The sequence below is a fragment of the Mastigoproctus giganteus genome, chromosome 10 (assembly GCF_048544385.1).
Source record: "Mastigoproctus giganteus isolate SK-2022 chromosome 10, ASM4854438v1, whole genome shotgun sequence".
In the NCBI taxonomy this organism is placed as follows: Eukaryota; Metazoa; Arthropoda; class Arachnida; order Uropygi; family Thelyphonidae; genus Mastigoproctus; species Mastigoproctus giganteus.
The window spans coordinates 157,468,112-157,481,216 of NC_143584.1; the positions used below are offsets into that span (position 1 = coordinate 157,468,112).

The following is a 13,105-nucleotide window of genomic DNA, read 5'->3' on the forward strand; positions in this document are numbered from 1 at the left end:
TAAAATAAAAAAACTTCTTAAATTAAGAATTAAACATGTGAACGTAAAAAACAAATAAAAACAAAACCTTTTTTGAGTCTGCACAAATCTATAGTGCATTATTTTAATTTTTTAGTTATAATAATTATCTTTCTATACATTAAAATAATTTTCCTGCTAGTGATATTTATTCAACCAATGGGAGAAGAGGGATACGGGTTACGTGGTAATACGTAACAAATACTAAAAAACACAAGAGAAGCTTGTTTTACTGTGGTAAAACAAGCTTCTGTTATAGCATGATCATGCATGATGAACCTCGTGCTCGCACTTTGTTTATCTAGAAAGACCAAGCAGTACCATTCTTGATTTCAACATGTAATGTATTTATGTATTTTTAGCTAAGGAAGAGACCCACACAATTTAGAAAGCTTCTGTACTTATTTTATCAAAAGAAGCAAGCACAGCGAGCAGATAAATGCATTGGCAGTTTACATTTTGCCAATTTTTCTATATGATTTACCTATTTTTTTTTTTAACTTTATTAATTATATTATTTTATTTATTCTTTTGCCCCATTGGATTTTTGATAAAAACAGGGAAACATAATGCTCACATACACAGTGAAATTACCAAAGTGACTATCTCAGAAGTCATTTGGGTAATGCTTCATTTCAAAAAATAAAATAACAGGAAAAAAATACCTCACAGAATGTTTTCACCAGGGATGTCCTGAGAGGATATGCATACAGAAATAACAGTAAAGGATATCAGGGAAAAGGCCTACGTGCCCAGGATTAATGAAACAACAATATACTGTGTGACTGGGAAACAAGAAAATAAATATAAATGGTTGGATTAAAATCATTTAATGACTAAAGAACAAAATATCAAAAAAATAAAAAATAAAAGTAATATACACACAAAAGGTTTCAGATGGATGTCGTCCTTCCGCAGATGTGATAGTTAACCGCTATTGTAAAATACAAAACATCGTATGTGAGCCATGTTGGTCATGCGTGCTGAGAATCGCTTGCTACAGGTGCTTGCAACAATTAGCTGGTTGAAGTGGAGGTTTGTGGTTGTAATCGTAACACTCGGGAATGCTTCAAGTGCCAAAGTTTGTCAGCTAAGAGGATGGTTACCTCGGTTATGGGGTTGATGTGACAACCTCTGTTCCTGTTGAAGGAACCACTACAACACAAGACGTGAAGCGATTCCAATAAGACATGGCGATGGTAGTTGTGGGATCGGTCAATGATCTCAATGTCGCGGCATGGATCGATGCTGTGCTGGGTTGACCAGAAGTGCTCAGCAATCGCTGAGTGATTCACATCTGCTGAACGGATGGCTTTCTCGTGCTCAGAGACTCGTTTACTGAGTCTTCTGCCGGTATCCCCAATGTAGTAGCTTGTGCAATCACAGCAAGAAATACGATACACCAAACCACTCTGTTGTGAGGGAGGGGACTGGTGTTTTTTAACCCTCGAGATGAGAGAGAGATCGCAACTTTCTCCCTAGAAGTTGTAAACACTTTATCCCTTGAACCTGTACGAACCAAGAGATTTGTTGCGTCAGATTCGGGTAGTACGGGATAAATGCGGTCGTGGTGAGGTCATCACTACGGGAAGCCCTGTGGTTGGCAAACATGGTCACGGGCCTGCAGGTCACACCTGTCCAGGGTACTGGTAGGGAATCCACACTTTTCCAGATCTGCCTTAACCATAGTAACCTCAGTGTGCCTATCATCCTCAGAACTGGATTGTGTCCAAGTGCAGGTTAGTAGGGCTTGCACCCTGCCAAGATGGTTGCATGCATGTGCTGATCAGTGGTTGGTAAATTGGCCAGCACACATCGGCTTGCAAAAAACTTAAGTCTTTAAACGCGATCCCTCGCATCGGACAAGGGTGACTAAGAACGGAAGGGCACTGCCCGACTCCAGTTCGATATTGAATTGAATGAAGGGCGACAGAAAGTTGAGATGGTGTAGGAGCCAGTCACCTGACTCCCAAGGGATGACCACAAGCACATCATCCACTTACCAGCACCAAAAGGCTATGGGATCTGGCAAACCCACAAATGCACAACCTTCCAGCTCCTCCATTGCGATGTTTGCCATGACTGAACTAACCGGTGAATCCATGGCTGTGCCATGTATCTGCCGGTAGATGGACTTACCAAACATAACAGCACCACAAGTCAGGCACAATCTAAGGGTCGTGTAAATGTCGTCGGATTTCAGAGAAGATCTGCTGGTTAGGATCTCGTTGTCTAGAAGCTTCTTAGCACATGTGATGACTAGTTGTACTAGGGTTGAAGTAAAGAGAGACACTACATCAAATGAGGCCATCACTTGGTCACCTGAAATGGATAGTCTGCTAACTTGGTCCAAGAATTTCCCACTGTTTGAAATGGTATGGGCAGTTTTGCCTACCAGGGGTGAGAGCAGGCTGGATACAAACTTAGATAGCTAGTATGTCGGCGAACAACAACAGGAGATGATGGGTCGTAAGGGTACACAAAGGAGGGTGTACCATTACGACCCATCTGCGATGGTTTCGTCTAAAAACTGCGGCAATACTGCAACATGCCCGTCCCGCCACCTCTAATCTTAGCTGGCATCAAATCTCTGCCCTCAACTCATTGAAAAGTGATGACTCCAGCGTCATCTTGCCAGCAGACAAAGGCTGTCAAACTGTCATTTTAAACAGTTTTGACTATAACACAAAGGACCTGTCACTTCTACAAGACATGTCTGTCTATGAAACCGTTCTTTCTTCCCTGTCAAGATTTTAGAAGGAAGGGAATCTGAAGTGAACAAGTTTGTCTACAGCCGGTTTTGCACAGGGAAGATCACCAAGTCCATAAGTTGGCACCTACATTTCACCAGGTGCCAAATTCCGTAGTTCTATGGACTACTAAAGGTACACAAGGAGGGTGTACCCTTAAGAACCATCGTCTCCTGTTGTGGTTCGCCGACATATGAGCTATCCAAGTTTGTATCCAGCCTGTTCTCACCCCTGGTACGCAAGACTGCCCATACCATTTCAAACAGTGGGGAATTCTTGGACCAAGTTAGCAGACTATCCATTTCAGGTGACCAAGTGATGGCCTCATTTGATGTAGTCTATTTCTTTACTTCAATCCCAGTACAACTAGCCATCACATGTGCAAAGGAGCTTCTAAACAACAACCAGACCCTAAGCAGCAGATCTTCTCTGACATCCGACGACATTTTAGCAGCCCTTAGATTGTGCCTGACTGGTGGTGCTGTTATGTTTGGTGAATCCATCTACCGGCAGATACACGACACAGCCATGGATTCACTGGTTAGTTCAGTCACGGCAAACATCACAGTGGAGGAGCTGGAAGGTTGTGCATTTGTGGGTTTGCCAGATCCCACAGCCTTTTGGTGCTGGTAAGTGGATGATGTGCTCGTCGTCATCCCTTGGGAGTCAGGAGACCAGCTCCTACACCACCTCAACCTTCTGTCGCTCTTCATTCAATTCACCATTGAAGTGGAGTCGGGCAATGCCCTTCCTTTCTTAGACACCCTTGTACGATGCGAGGGATCGAGTTTAAAGACTTCAGTCTTTCGCAAGCCGATGTGTGCTTGCTAGTTTACCAACTACTGGTCAGCACATGCATGCAACCATCTTGGCAGGGCACAAGCCCTACTAACCTGCACTTGGACACATCCAGTTCTGAGGATGATAGGCACACTGTGGTTACTAAGGTTAAGGCAGATCTGGAAAAGTGTGGATACCCTACCAGTACCCTGGACAGGTGCGACCTGCAGGTCCGTGACCATGTTTGCCAACCACAGGGCTCCACGCAGTGATGACTTCACCACGACCGCATTTATCACGTACTACCCGAACCTGATGCAACAAATCCCTTGGGTCGTACAGGTTCAAGGGATTAAGTGATTACAACTTCTAGGGAGAAAGTTGCGATCTCTCTCTCGTCTCAAGGGTTAAAAAACACTAGTCCCCTCCCCCACAACAGAGTGTTTTGGTGTATCGTATTTCCCGCTGTGATTGCACAAGCTGCTATTGCATTGGGGAAACCGGCAAAAGACTCAGTAATCGAGTTTCTGAGCACGAGAAAGCCATCCGTTTGGCAGACATGAATCACTCAACGATTGCTGAGCACTTCTCGTCAACCCAGCACAACATCGATCCATGCTGCAATGTTGAGATCATTGACCAATCCCGCAACTACTGTCGCCATGTCTTAATGGAATCGCTCCATATCTCGTGTTGTAGTGGTTCCTTCAACAGGAACAGAGGTTTTCACATCAACCCCATAACTGAGGCAACCATCCTCTTAGCTAACAAATGTTGCCGCTCGGAGCATTCCCGAGTATTACAAGTACAACCACAAGTTGTAGTTGTAATACTTGGGTCGTAATAATCAGTTGACCCTAATTCCATTTTCAGGATTCAGGGTTGACCCTGAATCCTGAAAATGGAATCAGGATCAACCGGCTAATTTTTGCAAGCATGTGTAGCACGCGATTCTCATCACACATGATGTTCTATATTTTATAATAACGGTTAACTGTCACAACTGAGGAAGGACAACATCCGTCTGAAACCTTTTGTATGTATATTGCTTTTATTTTTTGTTATTTTGTTCTATTAGTCATTAAATGATTTTAATCCAACCATTTATATTTATTTCCTAGTTTCCCAGTGATGCAGTATATTGTATATTGTTGTATAATAGTAAAGGATTTTAGAATTTGTTCTTTCTTTCTTTTATTTTGTGACCAAGAAACTTTTCTGTAGGAAGGTGTTCTGCAATCACTGTAGCAGCAATTGCCCTTAAAATCAGTGCAAAAAAAAAAAAAAAGAAAAAAGAGAAAAAAGTCACTCCAAAGAAGAAAACAATTGCAATGTGTTTTATTGAGAAAATGGAATCAGGGTAATTTCTTGCCATATGATACAAGTGTCAAATAATTTATCTGGCCAGTTTGGAAAATGAAACAAGTCAGTTTTCTAAGTCTTCCAGGTTTCTTAACAGTTACACATACTCTGTCTCGAACATCAGTAGGAAATGGTAATCACGAAAATTCTTCTCGGCTGTGTTCAGATACGTTTACATATACACATTACATGTTGCCTGTTTTATTTGCAAAAGTAATGACTATAACAAACACACCTAAGAAAAGTTTACTGTGATTGTTTAAGACCATCAAGAAAAATTTTATTTTGAAGGTTTTTGATTTTCAGCACAGTGCATATGATATAGCCCAGGGATGATGATTCTTCTTCTTCCAGTCACATAGTTCCCTGAGGAGCTGTTGTGGCTACCAACAAATTCCTCCAATTGCATCGATCATGTGTTATACGAGCAGCATCACAAAATGTTACGCCCAAAAGTTCACTAATTCCATCCTTCCACCTAGTTGCAGGTCTTCCTTTAGCAGCAGTTTTTGGAGTCGGTTTTGTTATAGTCTCTATGGTATTATATAATGTGGTGGTATGCTATTGCCTACTACATGGGCGATTTTGAAAGGGGCCGGCTTTAATCATAGGAAAGGTCATCATGCATCCCACAAGATGCTCTTGAAGAGGAAAGGTGACTACAGCAGAGCCCCACTTAGTAAAAAAGGCTGATTACAATTGGTTTATGCCTGGTTTCCAGACGCTGTCTACGTATATAAATGGATATATATTATTCATTAGATTCGCACAGGTAATTATCATATCTTCAGTCAATGAATTTATTCATAAAGTGACACTATTATCCCTCTTCTTCCTTCTTCAATGTCTAATTAATGTTCAATATTTACAATTAATTATGTCGAACATATTTTAAAATAATTTTCTCCCAAACCATAAAGCATGCAATGTTTCCTTACATTTCTTACATTTTAAAATATTTGTTCCTGTATTTCAAATTTACACTCCTTTCATATTGCATTAACTGTTGCATAATCTTCTGTATTCTTCGAATGCGCTAACAATTAAACTGTTATTTTAATCTTAGAGCCTAAATATTTACCACGCAGATATAAAATATGTATCTAATGAATCCTCTGTACCTCTTCTTTTGTATGATAAGATGTATTTTCAGTTTCTTATGCTTAAACCACTAAATTTTAATATAACTGAGAGCACATTTTAACATAGCCACTACTTGCAGTGCCACTACAGCCAACACCAGGGATAATACCATCCTCCAATTTAGAAAGCATAAATGTTTAATTAATATAAAGATTAATAAAAAAATGTAATAAATTATTAAAGACTAATATCAATAAATATTTATTTCCAAATAAAATAAACATACAGAATGACAAATGCTCTAACCTAAGTTGGTTGCTACTAGTCAGAAGTCTAAAAATATGAGCCAAAACAGTGATCTACCCTTGTCAACAAATTAGCAAAGGCCACCTTCTTTGCCAATCACAGTTATTAAAGACCTTTAAGAAATGAATACAGATACATGAAAGTCACACAAGTTGATGAATGATGATCTTATCAGGAGCACAACACTGATGGTTTCATAGAAAACTTTACTGTAGGTGTTTATACAGCAGAGGGGGGGGGGGTAATAAGAACACAAGGTGATTACATGCTGATCCAAATGAATGATATAAAAGAAACAGAAATTAATTTGGTAAACCTACAAACTTAGTTTACCAGCCAGCACACTTTCTAATAGGAAGACCATAACACATTTTAACTTACAAGTCAAAAGTCCGCTGGTTGAAAAATTTAGAATTGATAGACTTCAAAGCTGCCAAGCAATTGATATTTAAGTTAAATAACATTTAACTTAAATATAATTGTATTTGGAGAACTAATTATCATCCAATAATACTACTCAAAGAAACCGTTATATACCATTGAAATATAAACAGAAATGTGTTTCACACAAAAAAAAAAATAAATATTAAAAATGTCCAATTTTTGGAAAGCTGGGTCTGTAATGTTGCACTTGTATTGATTATTCCAACAGCTACCCAACATCAGCTTGTAACCTTTAACCTGGCAAAAAAATAATTGCTAATAAACCAATGTGACCAAATAAAAGTTAAAGAAGTGGGCCAATTATTAGCAGGAATGGGCAAAAGGAATCGTTCTTCAAGGTAAAATAAATAACTTTTACTACTGTTTTGAACATTTCTTCTAATAATTCTTTCCTCCTGAAAAAAAATCCTTGGGGTCTCTTAGGCCTTACACCTCATAGTTAATCACATATAAAAAGGTTTATAATTAAAAATATATATAAAAAAAAAAAATTGTATAATATTGGTGAAAATACACCATAGTTTACCCGTAAGTTTAACTTCATAAGTAGCGTAAAGGCATTTGATTTTATTTCATATTGTGGCTACCTTTACAATGAGATACCAGGTATTGCACTACTTCAAATAAACAATGCTTCTCTAATAGAGGAGACTACTGTTATTTATTCTCAGTGGGCACCACACCACCACCACCACCACCCAGACAGCACTGTCTCAGAGCTTGTTGGCTCACTCACCGGTGGGCGGGCAGGTATCCTGGTAATGCAAACATGCCATCACAGTTGCAAAGTTAATTCCACAATATGAGAGATGCCAAATGATGTAGGTAATAATAATATTTTGAAAACTAAATGCACAAGACATAATATGTTATGGGTTGAAATTAACTATATAATATTGGCGTAAATACACCATAGTTTACCCATAAGTTTAACTACATAAGTAGTGTAAGGCATCATTTGATTTTATCTCATACTGTGTATTACACCAATATTATATAGTTAATTTCAACCCATAACACATTATGCCTTGTTCATTTAGTTTTCAAAATATTATTATTATTACCTACACCATTTGGCATCTCTCATATTGTGGAATTAACTTCGCAACTGTGATGCCATGTCAGCATTACCAGGGTACCTGCCCAACCACCGATGAGTGAGCCAAGCTCCGAAACAGTGCAGCAGTCTGGGTGGTGGTGGTGTCCACTGAGAATAAATAACAGTAGTCTCCATTAATAGAGAAGCATTGTTTATTCAAAGTAGTACAATACCTGGTCTCTCATTGTGAAGGTAGCCACAAAATGAGATAAAATCAAATGATGTCTTTACACTACTTATGTAGTTAAACTTATGGGTAAACTGTGATGTATTTACACCAATATTATATAGTTAATTTCAACCCACAACATATTATGCCTTGCACATTCAGTTTTCAAAATGAAAAAAAAATTGTGTACTGTAAAATAACACAAAATTAACAGAAAACTAACTGACATACTTGATTATCAAAAGACTTCCAACTAAATAAAACAGTTGGCAGGTATGCAATTATTTTGGAAATATTATAAACAAATAAAATGGATAAATAGAAATAAAAAATTAAAAACAAAAGTAAAAATGAAAATACTTTTTAAATATATTGAAAAATATTATACAACATAGGTGTTTCAAACCTGCAAACCTTTGGACTTCTAGGTGTATTTGACAGGCTTTCTGCCTTAACCTTTAATCCATAGGGAGTTTCGAACAGTAGATGAACTTCAAGGAGTGATAAGGAGTAAAACAAACCTTCCATCTTGTTTCTGAACAAGATCATAATGCTTGATCATTTTGCTTCATTTAAGGAATGTGTTAACATCATGTAATTTTAAATAAATCGTAGATATGATCATGTACTTCCCCCCCCGTCACATCAAATTAACAATTATATAAAAATTTAAATTTCTTGCAGATTCAATTTAGAAATTATTTGAAATTATGGAGAATATGGGTTGTCAACCTTTCTTTGTTTACTAATCTATATCACTTATTTTTGACAAGTTTAGCATCTACTCTGACTGAATTTGATAAGATTATAAAGATTTGACAAATCATGCAACTAAGAAGAATGCAGTCATAGACATCTAATTTAGCTTAAAATTATACTTTGTTAAAAGTTCAATAACAAAGTATTTCACATCAGTATGATAAGGGTAATGACAAAATTGCCTAAACAGTCACAATAACTTTTTTTTAGGTAATTTTAATAACACCTTCTGTAGGCAAATTATATCACAATTAGCAACAAGACATTTCAAAAGTAAATAAGTAACAGAGGTATACAGACAAGGGGAAAAGAGTGCATGCATGCATCCATCTGCACACTCGTAGTGATAATCCACTTTTGAGACTGTAACCAACTTTGAACATTAGCAAGCATTAGACGGTACCTGTAAAGAAATTTGGTAAATTTTACCTTTAGTCTGATTTAACTGTTTCTTCAAGTCGAAAAATAACTGTTTTTCTTCATCTTTGTCAATCTTGTTAACTGCTAATATAGCAGGTTTCGCCAAGAGACTTTCCTCATACAATTCCACCTCCTTTTAATAAGAGAAAAAAAAAAAATTTATATATATAGAATAATAATTAATCAGTTTCTTACACCATAAAAATAGTACAATAATTTAATTTCCCGAAACAGTACACTGGCTAGAGAGACAGACATAAACAAACAAAAATAAGAGTACTAAAGGAAATTTTCTAATCAAATCAAGATACACAATTAGGGTAAAAATTAAGCAACAAAAGAGTTTATACAAAGATTGAGGTTCTGTGAGGGCAGAAAAAATAACTTGTGGTCTTAAGCAGTCTTAACTAACTTGTGATAATTTATATCAGTATTGTATAATAACACTGATATAAATTATCATAAATTGAGAAACCAGTTCCCCTAAATAGTTTCAGGGGAAACTGGTTTCTGACAACAAATGAGAGTTTAGTTATCAACTGACAAAATGCAATCCTCCAAGCCAGGATTTTCCATACATCAGGAAAATCAATTCTATCAATGGCAATTTTTTTTTTAAATGGAGGTTAATTCTTTACAAAAAAGTTATATACTACAATGGTAATGGGATATTTTTAACATGGTAAAGGAAGCTGGAAACCAAAGAAAACAAGAAATCAGGTTTTAAATTACACTAATGCAGGATTCAACATTTGTTTGCAACTTCAAAAGATATTGCAACATATATGAAAGGGGAAGGATATCTGCTGATTGGGATAATATTCACAAATTCATTGTCAAAATGTTCGGTCTTGTGACTAACCTTCCAAAGTAGAAACAGAATGTTACTTTGGTTATCTGTTGCTGTTCTTTTTTTTTTTTTTTTTGGTAGTTGTTGGTGCATCGGCTTCTATGGCCATAATGCACCTCCCAAGGTTTTTGCAGTACTTTGATCCAAGCCCGAGGTGGGATTCGAACCCGCGACCTTTGGGTTGCCAGGCAGGCACTTTACCCACCTGGCTAGCCCGGCCGGCATCTGTTGCTGTCAGAAGTAATAAATGCTGTCTTGCCAGACGGTGCTTCTGCAACAGCTGGCAAGACAATAATTATTAATTAGGCATGTTAGAATATATATGTGTAAAGCACCTATTGTCTTCACCATGTTCATCCATCTGCATGCAATAACTGAACTCCCAGTGAGTGGATTTTTCCATAAAATTTCATATTTGGCTCTTATAAAAGGATTTATAGAGCTATCCCAAATTTAATTTAAATTAGACCAATAGAAATCCAGCAATTATTATTTCTTTGTCCATCCATACAAATGTAATAACCCAACTCTCAGCAGAGTTTTCATTAAAGTTTATATTTGACTCTTTCAGGATGATATGTTGAGCTTTCCCAAATATCATTAAAATCAGATCAATAGAAATTTTGAAAGTATTATTTATTTTTTAGGCTATCCACATACTGCATTTACAGATGGCACACTGGCTATTACATGAGTTTTCATGTGCTGATTGGTGGAATGAATGAGCAATATGACAGATTTTGTTATAACTCATTAATTATTACTACTTGCTAACACACCTGAAATGTAACACATAGCACACACTAACTAACTTGTTTATCATATCTTCATTTATATCAGAATGGTTTAACAATGGTTTGCCCATACAATGTTGCACTCCTACATCACAAGTTTTATGCACTCCTAACTCACAAATTTCATGTAGAATGTAATCCATAGTAGACAAAGGTATTTTTGCAACTACAAGCAAATTAGCTGCTTCTGGTTAATACTGATCTATTCAAATGTCCACGCTTGTAATTTCTGCTACTGTCGTGACACCACTTGTACACAGAAAGTAAACTGTATAGCACTTTCTACAACTTTCCCAACACAACTTCAATATCTCATTTCATGACGAAAATGATACAAAGCTTGTAGCTTATTCTTGTTCTTATAACTTCCACTGCTTTTTATTGGACAATATTAAAAAAAAAAAAAAAAAGACAATACAATACCCATTTCATTTGTCCATTCCTTATAATAATTTGTCCAATCCTTCTTTAAATTTATTACAACTAACCACTTCCACAATGACACATGGAAGTTTAATCAACAATGAATTACCCCTGGCTGAAGGCAAATTTCTGCACACAGTCTGTAATCATCATTTTTCAATTCAAACTTATATCTCTGCATGTATTATTTCAAAGATTTTGGACACCTTATAGGTATGGTACCATCACCCTGAGTCTTTATATCCATTCCACATGGTGTGTGCTAGAAACACACCATGGTTAAATGTGCATGAGATTAATGGGTTTGATTCTTAAGAAATACTTGCAGAAAACAGAAAAGATTTTGAATGATTGAGTAATGTATACAAGTAGTAGGAGTTGTAATGGGGAAGTAACCAGCTGTTTTTAAATGTAAGCTACAAATCAGAAAAGCATTTGTATTCTTTTCATAGTAAATAATAAATAAAACACAACATAAAGAAGATAATAATTACTGAAATAATAAAGAAGGCAGATTTCATTCTTGTAAAAATATACTACAAGGCCACCAGAAGGCTTTCTTTTATGTAAGCTAAAATATTATGATATGCAAACCAGTACAAAGAATGAATTTTCACACTGAAAAATGACACAAAAACCAAGGAACAGAAATACAAGACTAAATGAGAAAACTGACCCTTGGGAATTTAGATTTAATCAGCATGTTTTCAGACAGTGGAAATAAGTGCCTCCCTGGGTGGCAGTTAATTCCAGTGGCTTAATGTCTAAATATTAAAACCAATACTTTTTCATTAAAGTCCTTTGACTTTGTCTTTTTTAAAAAACTCTTTTTAGATATTACAGTTATAATTCCTTATTTTGTCATTCTAAATGGCTTTATGACAGAGTAAAAAAATATGTGGGGGTCCTAAAGTCTCAAAACTTTATTAGACAGTTGGACAGACAACTTGAGTAGTCGAGACCCGCTAATTTTCGTAAAATCGGACAAATGCTAATAATTTATTGTAATTTTCCTTGTAGAGGATCTGCGATCTCATTATGAATTTAAAATAAACTTTGTGGATTTTTTTGAAAAGGGTAGTATGAGCTATTTTTGGAAATTTTAAAGGAATATTATATATTTTATTTTAAGGCAGAAGAATACTCTTACCTGGGGTTATCCTTGCATTGGGAGTAATTGTAGGCATAAAGGGAGTAATATCCTGAAGCCTGATGGAGGCTTTTTGTTAATACCATCTTCAAAAAAGCTTTTTTCTTTGCCAGTAGCAGCAAAAGACAAAGGGCTGAAAAGGCACTGGACACTTGATATAGTCCAACCACCACTGCACCACCAATGATTTCATCAGCTCTGCACTTCAAGTGTAAGGTAATTGGAAATTTATGTTTTTTATTTTAAGATGTTTTGTGACTGATTATTAAATAATCTTTATTAAACACTGATTTTTAATGTAAAAATGAAGTATAACATGTAAGAAATACCTATTTTATGTGTTGTTGGGGAATGAATTACAGGAAATCAATGCATTATTGGTTTCAACTTATAATATTTTCATTCCACAAAACCCATACAGTGGGTTTTGTGGAACGAATTACCACTGGATGTTGGGGCACCAGTGTATTTCAATTATTGAAAATATTCTTGATTATTAATCATTCAATTATGCCATCACTAGTTTTGACTGATTGTTAAAGGAGAGGTCTATTTGTTAATCTTATCATGGAGGGAGAGAATTTGTAGTTTTGCTACTGGGTCTCAGGAAAGGTTGCAGTTTTTCCTCCCTTCTCAGAAACTTTGAATATTCCTGAGAGATATGATAATTTCTGTGATATGGCATAGAACAGGCAACT

General features: G+C 36.3%; 1 protein-coding gene across 1 annotated transcript in view; it reads right to left on the bottom strand.

Moving 5' to 3' along the window:
* Positions 1-13,105, bottom strand: part of LOC150079405 (GTP-binding protein 10) — a 140,062-nt gene that overhangs the window by 23,714 nt on the left and 103,243 nt on the right. Inside the window, exon 8 of the mRNA XM_090383840.1 lies at positions 9,200-9,323. Coding sequence (XP_090239966.1) covers positions 9,200-9,323 — 124 coding nt within the window. The remainder of the gene's footprint in view (positions 1-9,199; positions 9,324-13,105) is intronic.